This window comes from Dermacentor silvarum, chromosome 10, assembly GCF_013339745.2.
Source record: "Dermacentor silvarum isolate Dsil-2018 chromosome 10, BIME_Dsil_1.4, whole genome shotgun sequence".
Lineage (NCBI taxonomy): Eukaryota > Metazoa > Arthropoda > Arachnida > Ixodida > Ixodidae > Dermacentor > Dermacentor silvarum.
The window spans coordinates 8,779,392-8,806,169 of record NC_051163.1 but is presented as its reverse complement, the minus strand read 5'-3'; the positions used below and the strand labels follow the sequence as shown (position 1 = coordinate 8,806,169).

Sequence of the window (26,778 nt, the reverse complement as noted above, 5' to 3'; positions counted from 1 at the left end):
TTTCATTGCTTCAACGCAGAGATGAAGAGGGAAATACGTGTAGTACATTGCCATGTGGCTGCGGCGTTCGGTATTTTCACGCAATCTCAGTGATTTGAAAACACGCGTCGAGGTTGCGTTCGACCCTCTGGGAAGACACAGAGGTCTAGATCAATTGAGTGGCAAGTTCCTCGAAAGCAGACGACAAGAATATGAGTAAATCGCTACTTTACAACTACACATGCGCCGTACTTCACACCCAGAATGAATATCTTGCGTAAGCACTTCCGAGTGAACTTATAAAAAACAATGTAGAAGGCAATGTGCAATGTATTGTACGAGAGGACTTAGGAAGTTAAACGAACAACTATATTTGTAATACTACCAAACAAGCGTGATACTTAAGCTAGAAAAATTATATATCATGTACACAGAATAAACGACGCTGCGTGGTGATATTAGATTAGCGTGAAAAAAAGAAATCATACTAGGGTCAGAAATTCAAGGCAGCGTAATAGAGTCAGACACATCCACAAAAAAGCAAGCAATAATTATACAAATCAAACGGAATTATACAGGAAGATACTGCTGTTTTTCAACGCAATAAAAAAAATATGGGACCTACGAGATACCCAAGATAAAACAAAACGCTCTGTCTTGTTCCGTCTATTTCATTGTACCGTTTTATCACTGCGAAATAACACTTTATGAATCCAACAAACCCAAACAGCACGTTCAAGAGACTAGAATAGAACGTTGTAATTAAGACGCATATAAATAAACAGGCTAATTGATCAGTGAGGAAATATCGAAGGGTGACTGTTTTCCTCCACAAGCGCCGATCCGCTCGTAGGAAAGGATTGTTCGTGATTCCATCTGCGGAGGTATATGATTGTCCAGTGTTCGAAATCAATTTCTCAGAGTTGTCGCTCCACTCAGTGCAGTTTGCACATCCGCCCTGGCTTCACTTAACCAAAGTGACCACGCTGCACAGGAAAAGAAAAAGAAACATGTAGATGGGCATGAGACAAGCAGTTACTACCCATAGTAACTGCCACTGCTTTTGTTCGCGCAGTGTAGACTTGAAATAAAGAAAACGACCGTAACGTTCAAACACTGCGGAAAGACAAACATGACGTGAACGCCGCTAAGTAGGGCAATGTTTTACATTCATGTTTCAATAGTGCCCACGCTGGCACAATGTTCCCAGGTCTTCCCCATTTCATCGTCAATGTATGCACATTCGCAGGATACGGAGACATGGGCAGAACCAGTCCAACGATCTAGCGGACAAAAATGCACACGCTGATTCCACACCAGAAGTCGCACCTCCCTTCATATTCCCTTCAGACTCCTGCTCTAGCCTCCTAGACCCAAAATTCCTTCTCCATCAGGACACACGTGCCTTAATTCCTCCCAGTGTCTGCTTTCTTCTGTGTAATCGCACTTGCGTGGAGGAAGTCCCCTCTTTGAAGAATACGGGCTCGGCTGCCCTTGCAACCATCCTTCACCTTGGGCCTGGGTTTCAGCATCCAAGGACTCCGTGAACTGTCCAAAGTGTGCTGCTCTAGCTTCAACACAGGACAAACACCACTTCTTGAGGCACTACCCAGAAACGATGACTGCTCGAGAACAGCGGCCAAACTACCAACGCATCAGACAGACAGTTATGGGCCTTGGCTCGCGAACGATATGGTCGCTAAGCCACTACAGCATTTTCTAAATGACGAGAGCTTCCACTCTTTTATTTTAACTCGCAAATAATCCGCAGGGGAAGAATGCACGAAAAATAAAGAGTCCATGTCTAGAGCACATTTTATCTACTCAGTTGATTCCATCCATATTTCTTTCTGTCGTCCCTTTTCCTTTCTGTGCTCCTTGAAGTGGAACATATACTGATTGATTGATTGAGCACAGTTACAACATTCGAAATTGGGTTTGCTGTGTCGTCCGTCCTCCCTGTTACGCAGTCATCGTCGTGTGTGATCATAGTCCTCCAGGCCTCTTCCTTATTCTCAGATTTATTTATTTATTTATTTATTTATTTATTTATTTATTTATTTATTTATTTATTTATTTATTTATTTATTTATTTATTTATTTATTATTTATGTTAAGACTCCTAAAAGGCATTGCGTAGGGGATGTAGAGGGTTGTACAGCAAATATCCCGGAACTGAAATGCAAAAACTGTAATACCGGTAGCATACTCACGATACGACGAATAAATACATAGCTTCTGCCATAACCACCACAGGAAACCGAATTCATGCAGCAGCTATGCACAGTCGGGAGCCGGACGCACTAAGCGCTGACCATCTAACCAGGTTCTTCAACGCGCGCCCAAAGTGGCGTACACGAGCGCTTTTGATTTCTGCCCTGACCGTAAGGCGGCATAAAAGTGCACCCGTCACTGTGTGCTCAGCCCCATTAAGCCACAGCCCCTGAGCCACCGAGCACACCGATGCGTCGCCGTAGCACTCCCATCGCTGCATCTTTTTACCGACCCTGCGTGCAACATAACAGCACGAGGAGCAAAGGCCGCGCACGCAAGTCTTGCCATAAATCAGTGCATGGTAGTGGTGGTGTGAAATATACGGCTCCCGCAAGCAGGCAGCATGTATCTGCTGTTGCCGCTGCAGAATGTATTTCGGGATGGCGCTATATGGTTAGGACATGGGCCGGGGGTGGTCTCTGGAGTGCAGTTTGTGGGCGCAACGCCTAGAAACAGCTTTGCGTGCCGTGTGTTGACCCAGATGGCGAACATGCATGCGCAGGCGTGCGTGCGTGCATGCGTGCGTGCGTGCGCGCGCGCTCATTTCGCTAGAGCAGACGATTAGCCGGTGCCTATCCTCCGGAGACCCAAAGACGGCTCTGGGACATAATTGCTTTTCAAGTAGGTTCTTATTACCAATCAGTATGTTACTAATGTGAACGCGGATAGATTCTGAAAGGACGACTCAGCGTACGTGCCACGTGGACAAAGTAACTGTCCCCTCGTGTTTCTTGTCGCAAAAACCTCTTTTCCCTGCACAGAGATGAATATTCAAATCACGTGATGGATTTGCATGTTGTCGCTGCATCTCGAATTTCCGTGTCATCTCGCGGTATAGGAAACGCACCTTACGGGTGTCTTTCGTCGTCTTTGACGGCCACAGGGGTCTAGATAAAATGATTATCAACTTTCTCAAATGCTCACGACAACAGTAAACAGCTTCCCTGCCTTTCTGAATTGCGAACTCCACGGCTACAATTTGTAAATTGCAATATGGGCCATCGGGTAATTAGTTAGAAACTTAATTAGTGAATTTCTGGTAATTATTCGATTATGCATTTCAGTTTCTTGTGAAAGTAATGTCCGCCTCTTCGAGTAGACCGGCTCATGAACTACAATTGTCCTATCTGCCACAGGCAGCCTTTAAGAATTTTTGAGTGTTCGCCTGAAACACCCTGTATATATTTTACTTTTTAAGCTTTGTTTCTTGTGTAATACTGTACTGTTATTTAGGCTATATTACGATAAATTCCACCTCTCCTACCCCGATGCAATGTTTTGCGACCATGTACTATAAAATAGTGATAGCAAGAAAGAAACTTCCTTGCCGAGGCGGGATTCGAGCCCGCGAACCCCCGATCCCAAAGCGATCACTTTGGGATCAGGGGTTTCTACTTCGCTGCTGGTGTAAATTTTTGGCAGAGGCGTAATCGCGTTGCTGCCGAAAACTTACGCCAGCAGCAAAGTAAAATACACTTGGTTACTGCAATATTAGCTGTTTTTGTCTGTTTGCACTCTGCGCCACCAGGTGGCAGCACCGTACAGGCCGCTCACGTTTACGGTTCCGCCAACGGTCCGCCTGCGTTTACCCGATTACCGGACGAGCTAAACCTCTCTATTACCGGGTGCTCTGGTCCCAACTGCACCAATCGCTCGGAAAGCGGAAAGTTCCGAGAAGGTGCACAGGTGAACGCACAAGTTCAAAAAACAACTAATAATATTCGCGCTGCATCTCACGCCGCGCGTTAAAAATCAGCAGTGCCTTTTTTCTTCTTGACTATTTTATAAAGTGTGCTGTTTCCATGCGCTTTGTTTGCGATTAGACGGAAAAGCGGTCCACACGCGATGGAAAAGCGCCCGCGGTCGACCGACGACACGGTAGGCATGTCGCCTGGAAAAACGGAGTTCGGCTTCGCCACATAGTTTTGGTTGCTTGCCAGGCAAGATGGCGGAATTACGCGCAACTCTGCTCCCGTAGGGAGCATGTACAGCAACTCTAATGAAAGCGAACGAGGAGCGCCGTGTGAGAAGTGCGGTGCTGCGCAAGACTTGCAACGACCGCTACGCAATGGCATTAAAGCCCCAGTCTTTTTACAGCAAAGCTGTTAAGGGCTCACTCTTCGATGGTCGCGTCCGGCAATAAAAAAGAAACTCTCATTGGCCGTATGCTGTATTAGTAGTAGAGTAGTAGTAGAGGTTCGGGGTGGGAAAAGATGCATATTTCTGCAGCCCTTATAGGGAGCACGGCTCAGCATCTGAGGGGAGGGGAATGGGGGGGAGAAAGAAGGAAATAGTGGGAGAAGGGTGGAAGGGAGAGGGCAGTCGTCCTCGTCTCGGGCAGGGTGTCCCTACAGCCGATCAGCCAGCATAGTGTCCGCAAGGTAGCCGAGGACCACCTTGAACACTTGGCTGGGATTGCGGGCTGGATGCAGCAGGTCCGTGCTGGTACCAGAAGGTAGGCCCATGCGGCGGAGTTGAGCCACCATGGTGTTGCGGTGTTGGTCGAGTGCGGGGCAGGAACATAGGAGGTGCTTCAGTGCTTCGTCTGCCCCTCACATAGAGCAGGCTGGGGAGTCTGCTCTTCCCAGGCGGAAACTTCGGGCGGCTGTCCAGCAGCAGCCAATCCGAAGGCGTAGTAGGAGGGATCTCTCCCTTCTGGTCAGTCCCCTGTCAAGCAGCCGTGTCGGAGGGCTCCGCCTTGCCACGCGTGCGTCGGGGTGGCAGCTCAGCAGCAGTCGTTGCAAGGTGCTCCTGGAGTAGTCCGATGACACGACCGCCTGGCTGGGTGCCGTGTCCGTGCCGTGTGCCTCCTTGGCCAAGGCATCTGCCTCTTCATTGCCCGGGATCCCCACGTGAGCAGGTACCCAGTGCAAAGAGACATCAGTACCACTGGCACGGAGGGCGTGAAGCTTCGTCACCAGGAGGGCTGCACTGAAGCCAGCCCTCTCCGGGAGGCACACAGCCTGGAGAGCAGCTCGCGAGTCGCTGGCCACTGCGACCGGTACCCCAGGGGGCTCGGCTGCCAGCAGGTCTGCGGCCAGGTGGAGGCCCGCCATCTCAGCAGCGGTGGAGCTGGCCGAGAAGGGAAGTCGACAGGTCGATGCCCTGCCGAGCGCGGGGGCCACACAGGCTGCAGTGGCTGAGCCGCTGTCGGGGAGGACGGAGCCATCCGTGAAGACGAGCAATCTCCCCGCCAGCTCTTCCTCCAGCTTGGAGGTAGCCACCTGAAGGAGTACGCAGCTGGATGATCGCCGCTTGCTGTGTCCTTCAAGCGAGGTGGTGATGACCAGGGGCCTCTCGTGTGGTGGCTGGAGTCGTGGTGCTGGGGGTACCTGGCCGACCACTGCCAGGTAAGTGTCTGAGTGAAAGCGCGCGAGGGCGAGGGACGCGCGCTTTCACGGGGAGAGAACGCACGGCAAATGCGACATTTGTGCGCGTGAAAGCGCGCGAGGGCGAGGGACGCGCTTTCACGGAGAGCGACCGCACGGCGGAGAGCAAACGCGACTTCGTAGTGGAAGGGGAGAGATGGGCGAGGAGGGCATCGAGGCACCCTAGACTGTGCGCATGCGTGCCAGTCCCACTGCATTTGACATCTTTATCTCCCACTTCCCCTTCCCCTGACGCTGCGCTGTGCTCTCTATTGGGCAGCAGAAATAGGCGTCATTTTCCTTAATGGGTGGATGGGATAACTTTATTGTAAGGTCCTGCGGGCTACGGGGCGCAAGGCCCCATAGAGCGGGCTACTCCCACGTTGGGACCGGGAGTTTTAGCTCCCTGGCCGCATCGTGGGCTCGCTGGACGGCCCAGAGCTGTTCCGCCAGGTCCGTGCTGCGTAGTGCTTCTTGTAGCCTGGCGGAGTCTTGATTCTTGTTTACGTGGGTCCGACCACACGGCCAGAGCAAGTGATGTACGTCTAGTGTTCTAAGGCAATTTTCGCAATATGATGTTGTGTATAGCTCAGGCATGTAGTGATGTAGTCTGTTCTGCGTGGGGTACGTGTTGGTTTGAAGCATTCTGAAGGTGATGGCTTGAGGCCTGGTGAGCTTATTGTGAGGTGTGCTGTATATTCTGCGGTCTAGATAAAAGTGCTTTGTGACCTCGTTGTATGTGGAGGGAGGGTCCCGATTCTCGCGGGGATGGTCACGACCAGAATAGGTGGCGTCGCGGAGGGTTAGGTCTCGCGCGCTCCTGTGAGCCATCTCGTTGAGATTGGGAGGGGCGTCCTCGATCTCTCCGAGGTGTGCCGGGAACCAGCAGATGGTGTGATGCTGCAGCGGTGCGGATGTATTGATTATATGTAGTGCTTGTCTTGCAACGGCGCCTTTCTGGAAGGCTTTGACGGCCGAGCGTGAATCGCTGTAGACGTGGGTGGTGGTCGGGTCTGTGAGTGCGAGTGCGATGGCGACCTGTTCTGCTATCTCGGACTTGTGGGTCTTGACTGTGAGAGCGTTTGTGACTTGACCTTGCTTATTGACCGTGATGGCAACGAAGGCCTGCCTGGACAGGTACTGTGCCGCGTCTACGAAACAGGCTTGGATCTTCTTATCACAAATTTCTCGCAGAATCAACGATCCGCGTGCCAGCCTTCTGGGTTGATGGTGCGCGGGGTTCATGTTGCGCGGGAGTAGGCGAACCGTGTAGGAGTTGCGTGTGTCCGTCGGAACACTTTCATATAAATTCTCGATTGCTGTGGTGTCATGACCTAGTTTGGCTAGGATTTTTCTACCCTGTTTGGTTCCAGAGAGTCTTGTCAATTGAGCCCGTTCTTGAGCTTCGGCGATTTCTTCAAGTGTATTGTGTACCCCCAGTTGCAGCAGGAGCTCTGTCCCGGTGCTCTTGGGGATTCCCAGTGCTAGTTTGACTAGCTTCTTCAGTTGCGCATTGAGTTTGTCCTTCTCCGCTACCTTCCATTTGTGCATGGCCGCCTCGTAGGTGAAGTGGCATAGCGCGAAGGCGTTTGTGAGCTTGAGGAGATTTTCTTCCTTAAGGCCGTGTTGTCTGTTTGCTACGCGTCGTATCAGATTCATGGCGTTATCCGACTTTGTGGCGATCTTCGCCACTGTCGCGGCGTTAGAGCCGTTGCTCTCAATGAGCATGCCGAGAACTCTGATTTTGCTGACGTGCGGAATGGTTCCTCCGTCTTTTGTTCTGAGAGTAATGGCGTGTGTGTCTCTGATTTCGCTCTTTGGCTTGGGACCGCTTCTCGATGGTTTATAGACGAGGAGCTCCGACTTAGCGGGCGAACATCGCAGACCCGTGGGAGCGAGGTATTCCTCGATGGCGTCGATCGCTTGCTGTAGAGCGTTCTCAACTGATCCCAGGCTACCTCCGGGGATCCACAGCGTTACGTCATCTGCGTATATGGTGTATTTGACGTTCTCGATTTGATCCAGTCTCTTGCCTAGGCCGGCTAGCGCAAGGTTAAAAAGCGTCGGAGAGATGACAGAGCCTTGCGGGGTGCCCTTGCTGCCTAGTTTGTATTTCTGGGACTTGATTTCTCCTAGACGAAGGGTGGCCGTTCTGTCGCTCAGGAACGATTTTGTATAAGCGTAGAGTCTAGTGCCGAGGTCGAGGTTAGAGATTGTATCGAGTATGTAGTCATGCGATAAATTATCGAAGGCCTTTTCGAGGTCTAGCCCTAGGATTACTCTCGCGTCTCTCGTGTCTGCGTCAATGATCTCATGTTTGAGGAGTTTCATGGCGTCTTGGGTGGACAGCCCGGGTCTAAAGCCGATCATTGTTGCGGGGTAGATATCTCTTTCTTCTAGATGTTTCGAGAGCCTGTTTAGGACCGCGTGCTCGGCTACCTTGCCGACGCAAGACGTCAGCGAGATCGGTCTGAGGTTATTGATGTTGGGCGCCTTACCAGGCTTTGGGATGAGCACGATGAGGGCCGTTTTCCAGTCTTCGGGTAGTGCTCCATTCCTCCAGATTTTGTTGATTTCCTCAGTGAGGGTTTCGATGGAGGTGTCGTCTAGGTTTCTAAGTGCCTTGTTAGTTACGCCGTCCGGCCCCGGCGCTGACTTGCTGTTTAGGTTCTGAAGCGCCGTGCGTACCTCTTCGGTTGAGAAGTCCCGATCTAGCTCTGGGTCGGCCTTGCCGCGATATGCTTCGGCGGTCGTGCCTCTAGCATTTTTGGCCAGCGGGAGGTACTTGTCGGCGAGACGATCAATGAGGTCATTTTCCGTGTATTCTTGAGTTCTTCGTGCATGATCCTGTTCAGCGTGCGACCTTGGTCCGCTTTGGTTCTGGTTCTGTCTAAAAGGTGTTTAAGCAGGTGCCATGTCGTCCCGCTGTTGATGCGGCCGTCCGCGGCGTCGCACACTTCGTTCCATTGCTGGTTAGATAGTTGCGTGCAATATTCTTCAATCAGGCGGTTGAGGGAAGAAATTCTTTTCCTCAGCCTTCGATTGTGTCTTTGTTCTTTCCATCTTCTGGTGAGCGATTGTTTGGCTTCGAGCATGTGAGCCAGTCGGCTGTCCATGCTTTGAACGGGGAGATCTGTCTCTATTTCCTTTGTGGCCGCCTTAACGTCGGCCTTTAGTTGCGACGTCCATTGTTCGATCGATTCTTTGCCTGTTCGGCGTTCGTGTCTGAACTCGCGGAACTTGTCCCAATCGACGTACGTCATTTTTTTTTGGGTTCTCTGGATGGGGTGTCGATCATTGTCTCAACAATGTGATGATCACTGCCCAAATTCTCGAAGAGGTTGTTCCACTGATAGTTTGGAACGTTGCGGACGAAAGTGAGATCCGGCGTTGTGTCGCGGTTGACCGAGTTACCCGTTCTTGTGGGGTATGCGGCGTTCGTAATGAGCATTTGGTCAAGTTCATCGGCGTCGTTTAGTAAGTCCTTCCCCTTGGCCCTGCTGGCGACGTATCCCCAGGCCGTGTTAGGGGCGTTGAAGTCTCCGGCCACGATCATGGGGTTATCGCCGGCACGGTTGCAGGCAAGCTTGAATATTTGCTTGAATTTTTGTGCTCTGTGCTTGGGGCTGCTGTAAACGTTTAGGATGAATATGCTCTTGGCGTTCTTTGCTCTAGGGAAAACTTCCGTGAGAATGAATTCACAGTTGCTGCGGTCATGATTAATATTGTGTCTCGTATGGGCTAGCTTGTTGCTGACCAACGTGGCGATACCTCTGCATTTGCGTTGCGGTGTCGTAGCGGTCACGTCATAGCCGGATAGCGAGGGTGTAGCGGTATTTGTCTCTTGTAGGAGAATGACTTGGGGTTTGTCTTTTTTGGCTCGAATGTATTGTTGCAGGGGGGCCTTTTTGCGGACGTAGCCCCTACAATTCCATTGCCAAACGCGAAACGGTTCAGTTGGCGCTGCCATCTTTGTTGTTGGCGTTGGGTGGCCTTTGTGAGGCCATGTTGTTGCTGTGTCTGTCGAGCGACAACGCCCGAGGTAGCTTGGTGATAGTGGATTGTGACATCACAGACGGGTGGTCTGCCATTTCTAGCGCGTTGAGCCTTGCCCCGTGGCTGTTGATCGTCTCCATCATGTGGTTGATTTGTAGCGTTATCCTGTCGTAACCTTCTTTGAGGGTCCCTACTGTCGTCGCAAGTTTGTCTTCCCCTTCCTTCAGTGACGCGACCGTAGTTGCAAGCCCGCCGAGCAGCTCTTTGATTTCCTTAATGTCACTGTCCGTGCTCGACGGATGTGTATTTGTCGCGGCTTTTCTCTTATGTGGATTGCGCGTGGATTCCGCGACCGGCACCTCCACTACCATGGGTTCAGATGGGATTTCGGTTTGATTAGAGTCGGAGGGTGGTGGCGTTGGCGGCGTTTTGAGGTGTCTGATTTTCTCGACAAGTTTTGTGATTGTTTTCCTTAACTCTGTGTTTTCATGTTCTAGTCTTTTATTCGTATTTGCTATTTCTACCCGCTCTGGCCGTGCCGTCGGACTCACCTGGCTGGCGGCCTGCTGTTGGTTCTGCTGCTGTTGTCGCTCCTGTTGTTGTTGCGGCTGCTGAACTCGTTGGGCCCAGGTCAGCCGGTCATCACCGCCAACTCGTGGGCTGGGGGCGAATCGTATCCTTGACGTGGATCTCTGGCTCGGGTTCCTGGAGCGCTCTCCGGACCGTGACGACGGGCGACCACGGTTCCTCGATCTCGAGCGCACCCGCTCGCCGGTCAAGCGAGCATCTGCGTTGGCGGCCACGTTGTCGTTTATGGCGCTACTCTCGCGGTTCTTGAGCGACGGGAAGTCTTGCTGACTCAGGGCGATTGGTCCTGACCCCGTGGTGTTTTTGTTTGCGTTTGCTGCGATTCTTTTTTCAACTCGTCTCCTTCGGACGACGTAGGGGAGTTGGAAGCGGTTCGTGCATTCCTTGCTGGCCGTGACGTGATTTCCCGCGCAAAGCGCACACTTGATCGAGGTGCACACATGGTCTGCGTTAGGGTTTGCGAGTCCACAGCCTTTGCAAATGGCGTCGTCGGGCGAGTGGCATACGTCGGCACGATGGCCGAGTCTGCCACACACGTGGCACATGGCGATCTGCTTGCGGTAAAGGGAACACTTGACCAGGGCGTTGTCGTATCTGACATAGTTCGGGACTCGAAAGCCGTCGAAGGCGATGATGACCATGCCAGTTTCCTTGATTCTCTTTGCCGCCAGAGCAAGCGGGTTGCGTGGGTTGACGATCTTGCGATTTATGGATTCCTGCGTCTCATCGAGCGGGACTCCTCTTATAACGCCTTTGCACGTTTCGTGCGGCGCCGTCCTATATGCAGTGGTCTCAAACGTTTGTTCTCCTATAGATGCCTTGCACCTACGTCACGGCCGGGAATTCTGGGATACCTGTTCACCATGTTGGAGGACCACCGGGCGTGACTGCAATCGCTCTCGTTAGCCATGGTACTATGCGCTGTATTTGGGTGCTCGAACCGCAGCAAAACCAAGAAGAGACGGCAGTCGGCGAACACAAATCTATTTCGCTTGCCAAAGGTCGTGCACAATCAGTGCGACCGCACGAGAACACTCAGTGCGAAGCGGCGCAGTCTGTGGCTGGCACGTATCAGACGCGCCGATCTCGACACCAACCGTGCCGATATCCGAGTCTGCGGCGCTCATTTCGTATCAGGTAAGCTTGAAAGCCCTTTTTTTTGTGTGTGTGATGATTTAAATACGGGGACAAGACGAAACAACCGCGCAAATTGCATTTGTAGGCAGGCCATCAAAGCTGTGGGAGGAGACGAATCCCGATTGGGCACCGTCGCTTCTGCTCGGATACGGCTCGCGTCATGCAGACCCTGCGCGCTACGACCGCGCGAAAAGACGGCGCTTGCAGAAAGATGAAGCTGATGCGGCGTCAGCGGCAGTGTCGGCGGCAATCGCAGAGTCGATCGGCACCGATACCGGCGACGCAGTGGAAGGCCAGCCACCACCGGGAGACGAAGACGAAAGCGGTACCGAAGAAAATGCGCCTGGTTTGTAACTTTCTGCAAATTTCGTGAGCAACTTTGTTAAGGAGCCCACTGTGCATGTCAGCGTGGTACAATGTGTTTGCAATGAGTAATTTGCTTAAAATGTGTCATGAGTTTTTTTTTCGCAGGAGTCGCTGCGCAGACGGAGCTAACCTCGGTGGGCCTCCAAGCTTTGGAAACGCAGTGTCTCGCGCTCAACGAGGCCCTTTACACTGCCCGCAGCGAAAACGAGCAGCTGCAGCTGTCAAAAGCAGCATTTCAAGGATGTGAGGCAAAAGTAATTTTTTACACAGGAATGCCGAACTTCACACAGTTAAACAGCTTGTTTGAAGTTCTTGAATCCCATGTGTCACACAATGTAAATAATTCATTGTCAAAGTTTCAAGAGTTCATTTTGTTTTTGATGAAGTTGAAGCTGAATCTGCACAATGTTGACTTGGGCTTCAGATTTGGGGTGTCTGAAGCTACAGTGTGTAGAATATTTGATAAGTGGCTGCACTGTGCATACTGTCGACTTAAGACCCAAATTGTGTGGCCAGATCGAACAGCACTGCGTCGTACAATGCCACAAGCGTTTTACGATGCATTTGGTGATGATGTGTCAGTCATCATCGATTGTTTTGAACTAAAGATAGAGCGGCCATCGTCATTCCTGCCAAGAAGTGAAACTTGGTCCCAGTATAAAGGCAGCAATACGGCCGAAGTTCCTAATCGGCATTGCTCCTACAGGTGCTGTCACCTTTATATCTGAGGGCTGGGGAGGGAGGACTACCGACAGACACATCACTGAGCACTGCGGTCTGTTGGACTACTTGCTGCCTGGTGATGTGGTGCTTGCTGATCGAGGATTTAACATATCAGAAAGTGTTGGATTTTACTGCGCAAGGCTCCACATTCCAGCTTTTACCAGAGGTAAAAAACAGCTTTCAGCTGAAGAGGTAGAAAGCACAAGAAAGTTAGCCAATGTGCGCATCCATGTTGAGAGGGTTATTGGCCTAATCAGAAATAAATTTGTCATTCTGAAGTCTACATTGCCCATTGACTATGTTACCTGCCGACCTGGAGACGAATTAGCACCAATAGATAAAATTGTCACGGTGTGCTGCGCCCTTTCGAATCTTTGTCCTTCTATAGTTGCAGAATTAAAGGACGCTAATGAGAGTCCTTAAAGGTTTTTACCACAGTGCATGCATGCTATCAGAGCCGTAGTGTTTCGTATTGTACACTAGCGAGAAGACTGGCACTGCTGCCACCGAGAAATGAGCAATGGCAGCTGAACCACCATGAGAATCATGGGTAGCAGATAAGCTTGCTGCTCTTCTGGCTGTAAACGTTGCTGCGGCTTTGTAAATTGGTTCTTAGAAAGCAAATATGTGTTTGTATTCATTACAGGAAGCAAGAATATGTCAACAACAAATCAAAGCATCATACCAAAAAGTAAAATGAAAGCAAAAAAAATTTAGAAACATGTATTGCAGGGCAAGGGTTGTCATCAGTACATTTTTTGGGAGTATTTTTTGGGGAACAATTGGCACTCCTGTGTTGACTCACCTTGTGCGAAGGCTGCTTCATTCCTCTTTGTTTTGTAATTTTTGTCATGCACTGTGCCATAGCTCCATATAGCTGCTGGTCTTCTGTAGCCTTCTATGCAATGACATGTTTCTTGCTTTTGCTAGAGGTTGCAGCGGAACAAGTATAACAAATAGCATTGCTTGCATACCTTTTCCTGTGTAATAAACTGGGCAACTCTAGATTTTATTTTGGTTTTACTGTTGCTGCTTATAACTGACTTATAGCTATGGCTGAATAGTATATCACACCAGGCAAATATGCAAGAACATTGTCTCACATCCCACAGGGCTCCATCTTGGTTCCGCTATTATTTTTAATTTATATTAATGATATTTTTGCCGGAATTTCATCTTCTATACGGTTGTTTACGGATGACTGTTGTGTACAAAAATTCAGAACGACTTGTCACTTATTCATGACTGGTGTACTAAATGGAAAATGAATTTGAACATAGCACAGTGTGTACATCTCTTTTACTAAAAAGAAGAAACCAGTCAAGGTACCATCTGAACAATGTACTATTCAAGCAAGGTGGTACGTATAAGTATCTAGGTGTGCTACTGTCATCTGAATGCTCGTGAAAACCTCAGGTAGACATTATCATAGCCAAAGCTGGTAAAGCTTCGAATTTCATTCAACGAAAGCTGTGATGTTCGCATGCGAATTTAAACGTACGGCATATACTACTTGTAACCTTCATTGCTGCTCTAGAACAAATACAAGACCTTGCTGCCAGGTTCATCTTGGGGCGGTACGGAAAGAGAGCTGCACTGCAATGAAGGCTGAGCTAGGATGGGAATCTCTGGCCGCTGCAATAAACTGAGATTAAAATTTTTATATTCGATTAACTATAATAAAACTGGAATTAATAGGGAAATTTACCTACGGAAACCTCATTACATTTCAAAGCCTACTAATCATAGTTGCAAAATCCTGGAGTACCCTGCCAATACGAACATGTGTGCCAACTCATTTTTTGTTCGAACAATTAAACAGTGGAATAAACTGACAAGTGCATTGTGTGAACGAAGATGTATTTTATTCCATGTTGTAACTACCCCTGCTGTAACGCCTTTGGGCGCTGCGGGGTAATTGATGAATAAATAATAAAGAAATTGTGCTTTGTTCTGTAGTGTCACGTTTTCCACAGTGATAGTTATGACACACCCGTTATTCTTTTTTGCACTGCGGGCAATACCATTTTTTGGTCTTGGGTGCACGAGAAAGTCCAACACATGTAAAATGAAACCACTTGAGCGTACATTGCGCATTGTCGCATGCAATCATCTTTCCTACTTCTGGCCCATTGCAGAAGCAGTACGTTTCCTGCGAACTGCTCTGCTGCCGCGTGAAGTACCGACCAAAGAGTTCTGGAAGAATAGCTTTCACAAAAAACTTTCTTGCGGTAGAAAGCATATTTTTGCAGAACTCTGTGTCCCGCCTTATTCGTTCAATGTGGAGCAGATGTGGTGCCCAAACAACGAAATCACAGTAGTTTACATCACACACAGCCATTTGGGCCTGCACTTGATAATAGTACGCATGGCAGGGTTGTAATTGCATGACACCGTTGACTTCAGCTAGGCAGGTGTTGGCGGAACTGAAGTTAGTAGCGTCGCGAAGTACGTACGGACACTTGAATGCTGCGACTCCTTTGCCGCAACAGACGCATGACACAAGGGCATCTGGCGTTGCTCCAGCAAATGGATGCGTCGTGCTCAGATGAAGCCCAGACCTGCGGCACGTGAATTGTTCATGCTTTGATCTCTCATGAGCTTCATAGGCCTTGAGAGCATCTTGCTCATGATTGATCCCCCACATCACAGCTGGTGTTCTGAGGCTTCTATTTTCCGGGTAACAGATCTCTTTGAGCAATGAGACGCTGGGTCTCTCTACACTGGTATGACATACCCTTTTCATAACAGAGGCCGTTACTCTGCCAGCTCTGTACAAAAACCACTGCTGAGAGTGGTTCTGCTGTCTTGTGGATGCTTATACACGTTTCACGGTGTCGTCACTCATGACATATGCTGAAACAAAGTTCTCCGACTTCTGTACAAGTGCCTCATAGGTGCAGGCTGCATTGTCTTCAGAATATAAACACCTCAAATCTACTTTGTGCTTTGGTTCTGGTTTCTTGAAGGCCTCACAGTATCCGGGTAGTATTGAAAATATCGCAGGCACGGTTCTTGCTTCCTTGATACCCATGTACAATTTGTGCAGCTCTTCTGGTGAAGGAGGTGGAATGTCCATTCGTAGCTTTTTTTTTCTGGACATCTGCGCGGCTGCCATCTAGAAGCTGTTTTTCTCTCTCGATGAAGTGAAATCAATGTCTTTCAGGCGCTTAAACTGCACCTTTTCCACATATGTAGGCAGCCACGCATTATCCTTTCCGGTACATGTTTTGTCATTTCTCATCCTTACGCCTGTATCCACAGCGAAGAGGCAGGCTCCAATGTGAGAGCATGCCTCACCTACCCCTGCCATGCAGGTGCAGTGGGCGGTGAGCACACTACCATCAGCCATGCACAGGACCCACACCTTCAAGGGACCATCTCCTAGTCTCAGGGAATGGTTTACCTGCAAATATTTAAGGCAGGATATCAAACAGCTTTTCCACACACGCACCAAATGCATTTCATCTCAGAAAGTGAGCACACACATTATCTGGAACAATGACCACTTTTACAGCTGCTCTGTGGTATCTCAGATACAGTAGAGGAGAGCAAGCAAGTTAATCTCCGAGGTGTACAGAAAGCGGTTATAAATTATACGTTGTCTTTTGCATGAAGACTTGTTAATGCAGCAGTAGTGTAACAAGGCACAGCTTCAAGAAGACAGCCACGCCAAGGTGTGTCATGACTACAAAAATGAGCACCAGTAGTACCCACATCCGCACTCGGGCACTGAAAACTGCCTTCGGTTTCATTGATTGATTGGGTGGATGATTGGGTTTGGCATCTCAAAGTGATTATGAGAGGCACTGACTGGGATCGGTAGGCCTCCGGATTAATTTCGGACGCATTGGTTTCTTTATTGCGGACGCAAACCTTGACATTGCGTCATTTCGCGTTTCCATCTCCATCTAAATGCGGTCGCCGAAACCAGACTCATCAGAATGCGCGTGCTTGCGGCAGCACAACATTTTACAGCCATCGAGCAACCGCGGCCAGCAACGCAACCTTTTGTAGCTTGGCATTTTAGTATGGTTACAGGTAAATGTGGATGTTGGGCTTACCTCCCCAAGCAGGAGCACTTTTCCTTGCTGGAGCCGTTTTGATGACAAGCTCTTGACCCAGCCGCTTGTAAAATAATTGTGCGCCTCAAGGGACTTGAACGCTTTCATCTCCTGCAGAGTCACGAAGCTCGAGGAGTAGACAAGGTAGTTGACGATGTCCCCGTGCGTCACTTCAGGCAGGGCATTGATATCCGTCGTCGTGTCGGTGCCCGGTCGCAGCGTGTACGGGTCAACACCATCGCACATTCGCACCTTTTCTTCGTATCGAGCGCGCGCCGATCCGATTAACTGAGCGTAATATGCTGTGTTAAACGGCTTTCCGCCAGGAGCGGGTGGCATTGCGCCTAGAAACTGTAAAAACACGTCAAGCCAACGAACGCGTGAATGGCACAGCACTAAACGAGGCAAGAAATGGTCCTCCAACATGGGCGGCCGCTTGGTGGAGCGACGGTCGTGACGTCACGTGCAAGCTATCTATATAGGAGGCTATGGGTCGGGGCATAGCCTCCTATATACTTTCTATAGTCGGGGCTATGTAACTCCCTCCCTCCCTCCGCCGTGCGGCGTCCACACCCCTACTGCGCTTGCGCATCCTCCTCCCCTCCTCTCCTGTTCTTGTCTCCTCTCCTTCCTCCTCCCCTCCTCTCGTCTCCTTGTCTCATCTCTCCTCTCGGCATTCTTCCTCTCCTCTCCGACGCTCCTTTCCTCTCCGGATTGCGCAACAAATGGCAACACCTGCGGCTCCGCGCGCGATAACGCGAAGCCGCTTAGGTTAGAGGCGCGACGGTAGACACCTCAGAGGCACCGGCAACAGTCACCAACGCCGCGCGCGTTCTGTGCGAACGCGGGCAAAACGCCGACGGCGTCGACAACAGGTCTGCGCGTTGCTCGTGCTGCTGCATGTCCAAGTTTATACAGCTGATAAAACTACCTTGAGTCGACCTCATGGCTGCTTCGCTTACTACTCAGGGTTCCCCTACGGGAAGATGGTGTAATTTTTTACTTCAACACTGTACTCCGGGAGCAATTTGCTTCAGCATATTCCATAGCCATCTATCCTACTGTATTGCATCTTGAGGTCACACGTACGTTTCGTATGTGGAACCTATTGTACTTCTTCAAAAAAAGGGCATGCCGATGTATGACTATTTCTCATTACAATGCTAAATCGATGCCGCTGTTTGAAAGTTTAAATATACTGCCTTTTAATTTATTACTGAATTTAAGACAACAATAAGCACTCATAATAGCACAACCACAAACTGCCTTTCCAGTTCATCACATTTTTTATACTCCAGAAGCAATATGGAATACGCGCTTAATGGAAATTTTCTCTTGTCAAGAATTAATAATGTATATGGACGGAGGTTATTCTCCTGAATGTCTACAAGCGCGCCCTCTATCTCCCCATCACAACGTCAAACCAAAGGCTCATCTTATCTGGGAATGACTAACACGTTCGGGGAGCTCCACGAATCGTACATCAACAAGTACCTGCCACTAAGTAAGTCAAAGGCTGGGAGAGGCCTTCTAAACCACATATATATCACACACACCGCACAGGCTGAGGATCGCACCAAGATTCCAGAGAACTGGCGCCACGCGCTGGTCATCCATCCTCTGCCAGAAAACATTACTAAGGAGACTCACGACGGCCGGCGTACCGGGCGCGCGATGGCCTTACAGGAACGTCCCTTCGTGGAGTGTTCTATGTGGACGCCGCCGGCCCTCGCCATGGGCGATGGTATTCGGCAGCGGTTGTCCACCAAAACTAACATCTTCAGGGTCTCACTTTCCGTGCCCTGAACAACGCACATGCGGAGGAGAATGCCATAGCACTCGCCGCAGCAGATCCAGAATCAACAGACGTTATCATCGACTCCCGGGGAGCCTGCCAAAATATAGAGAAAGGGTGCATCCCTAGCCGCGCCGCCCAAATTCTTCGACGATACGACTACCGAGACGACCCGGAGACGCGTATCGTCACCTGTTCTCCGGCCCATAAGGGTCTACGTGGTATGAGGCTGCCAATGCCTCAGCCCGCGCGCTTAATCACCGGGCACTGCTTCAACACCTGTCCCCTGAGTTTCCAGAACCCAGCCCGGCTATCAACTTGCATGATATCACGCAACTTTACAAAACTAACCACGACCGATTACCCAACCACGGCCATGGCTAGGGCCCTACCTGCTGCAGAAGCCACAGGGGTCCCGGACTAGGGACCCCTCCGACATTTTGTAAGGGACCGGCCCTAAGGGCCTACCCCACTTTTCTCTCTGTAAATACAGATAGTAAATGTTTTCCACCACCACCGGCCGCGCTGCTGAATTCCCAGGCGGTTCTATTGGGCCGGCATATTGCTCTTGACGAGCAATACCGTACACGTGCGTTCCCGCGGATATCGGAACTTTTAGGCGACTTCTTGTGAAACTGCCAGCTGCTTATTCAAACGTTGTCGGGTGCATGCTGGTATGATGGTGAGGTAAAGCTTGCGTCTCAATTGTCTATAACGATTTAAATGTTCACGCTACATATCAGACTATTGCCCGTTGGCAAGTTATATTTCGAGTAATGGCGAACGTTTGTCGACGTTGAATGTTAGTTCAATTTCTGTCACGCGCCCTCGGTGATTAACCGTGTTGCGTAAACTTAGTCTGTCGTTTGCGCTTTCTTTGCGTAACCGCAATTGCAAGAGCAATCGTAAAACCGCGCTAGGCTCGAATAACGAACTTTCGTAGGCGTTTGTATCTCAGTGGCAGCACCTCTCACACATAGCGGTTGTCCAACCGCGCTGCTTCAGTTTTCTTTCCTCTCGCATTTGCTATCATTTGGGCCAGCGTATGTTCTGACGTGTGCGCGACATGCTGTACAAGATGAAATTCATACCACACTGACTCTTTCGAACTACGGGACTATTGCATCCCCATATCCTCATTATATTCTTTGTGAAGCTATAGTCGACGTTCGCCTGACTTCTTTTTTATTATTGCGATAGCAAGTATAGGAACACTCCAGGCGAAATTCCGCTGCTGCGGCATCGCAGACTACGTGTGCCACCGTGGGTTGTGGCTGCGTCAGTGCTGTTCCCGCGCAGCTTGTGTGTCGAAGGTCGCGTAAACGTAGCTGTGCAAGCTCTGGAAACGCGTTGTAGGTGTAGCAGCACGCAGCGATCGCTTGTCGCCGCTGCCTCGCTTCGTCACGCTAGTGTCCCGACAGCGAGTTCCCCTGCCATTGTTGCGCCTCGGGGTGGCGTTTAGGCCACCCCGCCATAGGGGGTGACTACGTCCGGGAGTAGGACCGAAATAAAGTGGCTCATTTACATATTGAAACAAGTAGTCAGATTGTAGACAGAACTCTCTCAGTCACACTCGAGAGGCCCTTTTCAAGCAGTTCTTCTTCCGTAGTTCCCCGCACAAGAGAATTCGATGACCTCGGTGCGGCCAATCAGAGGGGTCGTACTGTTCTCAGAAATGCGCCTCTGATATCAAACGTTGGAGGCAAGGAAGAGACAATCTGGAATCAGAGGGTTCACGCTCCATCCCCGAAAGTCGGCGACCTGGGTTTTTGCGCTGCGTGATGGTCATCTTGTCAGGGTCAGGAGAGTGACCTTCGCACTGGTCACCGCTTGCACGGACGGTGGTGGTTGTTCTCGCTGCTAAGTGAGCTTCTCTGTATATCGCGTCACAGTCAGTGTCGGGCACTGTCGCCGTTTGGGCGACGATGATGAAAGCGGCTGCCTCGGGGGAAACAACCAAAGAATGCGCACTCCCGATTCGAGACGCAACACCATCGAGCGAGACGTGTTGCGTTCGTCAACACGATTGACGAATGCTGGAGACTGGGGCTGGCTCTCAGCGTAAGAACTTGATGGCAGACAGTGATCAACCTTCTTTGGTTGACGTCTTGTCGAAGCTAGACCCTATGCTGCGCTGTTTTGATGAGATCAAAAGAAAACAGGAGGAGCAAGTTGCTAAACATGATACCACCAAGAGAAACTTGAGAAGCAAGCGTTAACAATACAGAGCGCCAGAAGCATCTCTCGATTTGCTCTCTTCTAATATTATAAAGCTCTTGAAACTCTTGAAACCCAGAAGCAGGAAGAAAAATAGCTAAATAGAAAAAAAACTACGGATGTGGCGGCTCAACTGCTAGCAAAGGACACTAGACTTTCTCACCTGGAAATGGAGGTGAATAGGATGGAATCCTATTGAAGACGTAATAATTTGGAGATACATGGGGCGAAGTGCAATGAGAGCGAAGACTTGAGAACGGTTTTAAATTCAATTGCACGCCGGCTCGAACTCTCTATTCCCAGCACTCTATATTCTCTATACACTCTGTGTAGAGTATTCTCTATGCACTAACAAATAAACTAAACGAAGATCTTGTGTCAATCTCCGCGTGGTGTGAACATAATAAGCTGCAGGTTAACCATAATAAGACCAATTTTGTCGTCTTTACCTCGCAGCAGAGATCGCCTGAGCACCTTCAATCCATTTCAATCAACAATCACCCAATCACTGCAGTTCATCATTGCACCTATTTAGGTGTGGAATTTGATCGTCACCTTAAATTTCAGCTTCACATAGCTAACGTAAAAAAGAAAATGGCATATGGAATACGCGTTCTAATTAAAGCACGACCATGTTTCTCCTTTTTTGCTCTAATGTTGCTGTACTGTGCTTTTGTTCGTTCTCATATGAACTATAACATTGAATCATGGGGAAACACTTATAATTGAATTGAATTATGGGGTTTTACGTGCCAAAACCAGTTCTGATTATGAGGCACGCCGTAGTTGGGGACTCCGGAAATTTGGACCACCTGGGGTTCTTTAACGTGCACCCAAATCTAAGTACACGGGTGTTTTCGCATTTCGCCCCCATCGAAATGCGGCCGCCGTGGGGAAACACTTATAGCAGTCACCTAACGTCTTTGCAAGTCATTCAAAATCGAGCTATTCGTCTAATAACATTTTCATCTCGTAGCATTAACGCCAATGACTTATTACATGCTCATAATATTTTGAATGTGACTGATCTTGGTTAATACAACCTCTCCATTTTATTTTTAGTGCAATAAGCAATAATATTCCAGTAACCATCATAACAAAGACGTCTCTTATTAATATTGTGAGACGACGCCCGGGACGAAGGCAGAGCTCTTCTATTGTCACTCAGCGCGAGACAGCCCACGAACACCAACCCTACAAAATGATGATGATTATGAGGATGGGTATATACACATGAAGACGATGATGAACTGCACATTTAGCGCTCACAATATAAGTAATACTAGATTTGCAGAAAATAACTTTATTTTACCCAGCGTTCGCACCAACTACGGCAAGAAGTCATTACTTTTAGTTTTATCTCTCTGGAAAACATTACCATTTAATTTGAAATTGTTGAAATCTCACAGGTTTCATACAGAACTTAAGCGCTTTCTTTTAGCTTTATCTTACTCTCATTTTTAGTATAGTATGTTTTTTAGACATTTTTAACTTTAACTGTGTTTCTCTATTCATTTCCTGCATTTGAAAAGTACCCTTCCAAGATCTTCTTGCAAAAGGACCCTTTGAGTTTTCCCTATTATTGACTAATCTGCAGCCTTGTTCTTATTTATTGGATTAAACTTCTGCTTTTTCATTTATGTCTTGTCTTTTAAAAACCTGTATTATCGTAGACTTTACATGTTGCCATTGTTTGTTTGTATTAATAATTCCTGTCATCATGCATAGGAGGTCCCATTTCAGTTTCTAACTACGGGACCTCCTTCTGTATATACTTATGTATTTATCCCCGTCTTTGTATTGAATAAACTGATTCTGATTCTCAATGAGGAAGTTGAAGCAGTGCACAGCATTAAAAGAAAGCAGATGATGAGGCTCCCATATTCGTTCGTTTCATCAAGAGAGAAGCGAGAGAAAAGTGGCTTGCATTGCGAAACGAAGCGTGCTGAAGCATGCTTCATTTACATCAATGAAAATCTAATACCTCTAACCAAGAAGCTTTGATGGATGGCAAAGCGCCTAGGAAGTGAAAACACTTCAAATATGTTTTGGTGCGAAACGGTCGTATATTTGATAGAAAAATTAAAGGTGCCCCTGTTATCCTTCTTGAGAACGAAGCGGATCTGTGCAAGACCACATGATGACTGAGAGTGTATGTTCATTTTCTGAATCGATGGAGATAAGCCGGGAATTCATGTCAGTTCAATCTTGTAAAAGTTTTGAGCTTATCCACGTGAATGTGAGAAGTCTTCACAAGAATTGAAACATGCTACAAACGTACTTGGAGAATGTTTAGCCATTCTGCAGATCATAACATTTACTGAGACCAACATCAGTGAGTCTGATTGCTCTCTTTATAATATACAGAACTATCAATCGACTGCCTTGTGCAGAGAGGGCAAAATGGTGGAGCAGTGTTAGCATTTGTGAAAAACTGCTGGTTTTGTGAATGCGTGAAAGTTCATTTTGATGAGGCGGAAGCTTTCGCACCTAATCTTACAAACAATGAAGAGGAATTGTTAGTTTGTGTGATCGACAAACCTCCTAGCAAGAATTTTGCATTTTTTTAGAGGAGCTCGCTAAATTCCTTCTAAGATATGGAGTAAATAAACGTGTGAATCTCGCTGGAGATTTAAATATATATATTTAGGTAACTAATAAAGTAGGTGTGTGTCAACGTTGTTGACCAGTATTTGCTTGGAGAATAAAATTCAGGGCTACATGTGAGAACTTTTTGCAAGTAGATAAACAAAGACTTCTATTGACCATATCATTACAACCGTAATGCATCAGGAAACGATTGGCTGTATCATTAAAGAAAAAGTTGCTGATCATTATTTTGTTTCCCTTACATTGTTAATGATAGTAAAATGGTGGAACTGAAGCGACCTGCAGAAGGGCTTGTAATTAATAATGAAAAGTAGATAAATGCTACAAAAACGATACAATTATAATAATGAAAAACCAAATAGTTCTATGACTGCAATTCCCTGTTGCAGCGCAATCATCGGTACGCATACGAACTGCTTGTAGAACAACTAAAATCAATTTACAATAACTCGAAAACTAAGGTGAGGCTCAAACGGCGAAATCACCCAGGTACTCGGAAAAACAAGAAAATTATTAAGCTATCCCACAGTATGAGTAAGCTTTTAAGAACGTGCCATGAGCGCCCACATAACTTTGTACTATGAGAAGAATTCAGGCAACTGCGAAATAAAATTACAGCAATATTTCGAGGACGGATAAGCTTCGCTTTTAAGAGTGGAACGCGATAGCGTTATCAGGCCCCGTTTGCATCGCACTTTTATTTGTGAGTAGGCTTCGCTGCAACACACAACGTGGGAAAGCCAGCTGATCCCTTTAAAGTCGGCTTCACTTTTAAACACAAATGCATTGCTGGGAAGACATTTTTACAGGGTCAATATAAGCCGTCTTATATCAAATTGGGAAGGCCCTGGGACCTTTTTTTTTTTTCATTATTTTATTAACTGTTTGCTGTTGCCCCGAGGCGCGCGCGTGTCCAAAATTGTTGCGTGAGCGTTGCTTGCTTAGGCCGAGCGGCGCACCATCAGAATTGGAGGACGCTAAACCTTCGCCTTTAAGAGTGGAATGCCATAGCATTCAAAGATCCCTGGCTGCTTATCAGGCTCTTTTCTCGTATATTCAACTTGCAATCCGACGCTATCATGTCTGTAGGTTGTAGTTAAGTCATACTTTACAATTTTTCTGATGGATTCAACTTTGAGAAATTCAATTTTTGTTCACTAACCCCTTGCGCCACGCGTAGGGCCTGTGTGGTCGGGGTCGTTCGGGATGAATTTCTCCGTCATGAATGCCACAGGTGCCGATGCTTACGCCGACGCCGAATTTCCTGCGGCCGGGGCCCTTAACGCTGTCGCGTTAAAATACGACTGGCGAAAAACAGTGCCATACGAGCTAAAACAATTTAGGCATGCAGTTGCGATGCCAAAAAAATTGCGTAGCTTGCACTGGAGGCGCAATGCTAAAGAGACAGCGGAGCTGATAGGCACCTAGCTAGTCGTGGCTTTTGGGCTTGGCTAAGCACTACCAAGCCATCCCCAGTATTTTCCGGAATTTATTCATTATTTATCGATTATAGATAATCTATTGATAGACAATCGATTGGCAATCGCAAGATATTGGCCACGTATTTGGGCTAGGCTAAGCACTACCAAGTCATCCCCAGCATTCTCCGGAATTTATTGATCGATTATCTTTGTTTTTATTTATTTATTACGCAATGCAGTCCGAAGACGAAGCAGGAGGGGCAAAAAGGGGGAACACAGTGAAAGAAATGCACAACTTATACAACAGGTTGTAATAACAATGCCTACTGAAAGACAAGCATACACTAACAAGATGCTTAAATATACATGTGTATAAAAAATGTGCACAACTATGCATGATCAGTGTTTATGTACACAAGGGTAAAGCAAACACATCAACAATTTATACACAATCAGTTTAAATACAATCAACAGTTTTATGAAACACAAGGGCAAAGCAAACACATCTTACATGTTGTGTTGTCATAATGTAGTATGTCCAATAACGACAATGTAGTTTACACGAAAAGATGCATGTGTTTTCGAAGTCAGGAACGCCACGTTCTGGAAAAACATCCCTCATATGCGTATATGAGCAGTGCTTATATGCGTATGTGCGTATTTTAGACCAGTGCGATGCATTGCTTCATCACAAGCACGGCACACTGAACATTTGCAACACCTTCCTGCGTTTGAAGTCTCCTTTCCTAACTGCATACAAGAGCCCTCACCCGCCAAACGCATTGCTGCGCTGTCGTTACTATATCCATCTGCGATTTTTGTATTTCTGTATATTTTAAGTCTGCAAATAAAGAATTGAAAATTGAATATAATATATATATATATATATATTGTATATTGTAGAAGCAGCAACAGACAATGGGCCTTCCGCCAGAACGCCTCGTTTACTTCTGCCTCTTCTTCGCTCGCGGTCCGAGCGCTCCAGCCCCAGTGCGCATCTTTGTCTTTACACGGCGCCACGCTGCGGACCTGAAAAAAAAAAGGATCGACAGTTCATTTTAAAATTGGCAGTTCAGTTCAAGCGCCGGAACCTTTTCTTGAGGCGTGACACGTGCACGGCGAAGTTATTTCTTTTACGCCTATCGTGGCTAGCACCTGGAATTGCGGTGCTCACGCGCCAGGTGTACTCTCCTATGCGTTCAGTAATCTTGAAGGGCCCATCAAACCTCGGTAGTAACTTCTGGCCTGGTGCGTTGACTCCCTTTGTACCCACACCTCGTCACCGACGTTATACACCGGAGCAGGTCGATGTCGGCGGTCTACTGTCGTTTCTGCGTTTCCTTGCGCTTGTGAAGTTCTTCTGATCACTGCAAGCAGGAAACGCTACATTATTGTGGCCGGTGGGACTATTTGTCGAAGTACGTCGAAGTGGCCGCTGTGCCATCTATCGCGTCCGGCCCCTAATCGATTTCCTGAAACTACGATTTGAATGAAGACATGGCCTGCCAAAAAAAATAAATATCAGACCGTGCCACGACATTCCGCAGTCACGAACTAAGAAATTACCGTAGTACGGCGGGAATGCGCCCATTACACGTCTGCATTTCATCCCCAGGCAAATGCCTTACGGAGCGAACTAACCAAAGCATCCAGGCACGACTCGCTCCGTATACGAAAATAAGGAAAAAAGAGACGCCGACTGGGACGTTTCACCTTCAGTCAGCGGCTTACGCCGTTAACACGGCGCACAGACGTCTACCGGGACAACACCATATGAACCGTCTACGGGAAGGTGCCCCAGCTGAAAGCGGTGTCCTTAGCCTAGACACTCCAGTTACCATCGCCAGCTCCGCCGACCGAGCGTCCGCCTTTAAAAAAATAGAACAGCTGGCCCAGTGAACGGGTGCTGTGTTTCTGTCTCCGTTCATTACAATGGCGCAGACGACAGTGATGCCGCAGTCCTCGAGAAGCTTCACCTTTTCATCGACGTAGAGAGCCACCACTTCAGTTGGTGCTTGCCGGCGTGAGCGCATGCGCATGAAGCGATCGTCATAGGCAAAAGGGAGCTGGCTGAAAACAGTCACTAAGCCGCACTCCATTCTGCCCAGGAAGTGTACGCAGAGCCGTCATATCGTGGCCACGCCTTGGCGGCATCACGACGCCGGCTTCGGCGAGTGACTCGTCACGTCTTCCGGCTAACCAGCATGTCCTACAGGCCAATGAATTAATTTGCGTGTAAA

General features: G+C 48.3%; 2 protein-coding genes across 2 annotated transcripts; one reads left to right on the top strand and one right to left on the bottom strand.

Moving 5' to 3' along the window:
- Nucleotides 1-11,076: 11,076 nt before the first annotated feature.
- LOC125940836 (uncharacterized) lies at nt 11,077-12,436 on the top strand. Its single transcript, XM_049657449.1, has 3 exons — nt 11,077-11,342; nt 11,428-11,688; nt 11,814-12,436. The coding sequence occupies exons 1-3, from the start codon at nt 11,114-11,116 to the stop codon at nt 12,434-12,436; spliced, it is 1,113 nt and encodes a 370-aa protein (XP_049513406.1). The 5' UTR covers nt 11,077-11,113.
- Nucleotides 12,437-15,549: 3,113 nt separating this feature from the next.
- Nucleotides 15,550-16,910, bottom strand: LOC125940835 (uncharacterized). The gene is made up of 2 exons (XM_049657448.1): nt 16,496-16,910; nt 15,550-15,837 (listed from the first exon to the last, which is right to left on the bottom strand). Exons 1-2 carry the CDS (start codon nt 16,832-16,834, stop codon nt 15,550-15,552), a joined length of 627 nt encoding a protein of 208 aa, XP_049513405.1. The 5' UTR covers nt 16,835-16,910.
- Between the last annotated feature and the right edge of the window lie 9,868 nt (nt 16,911-26,778).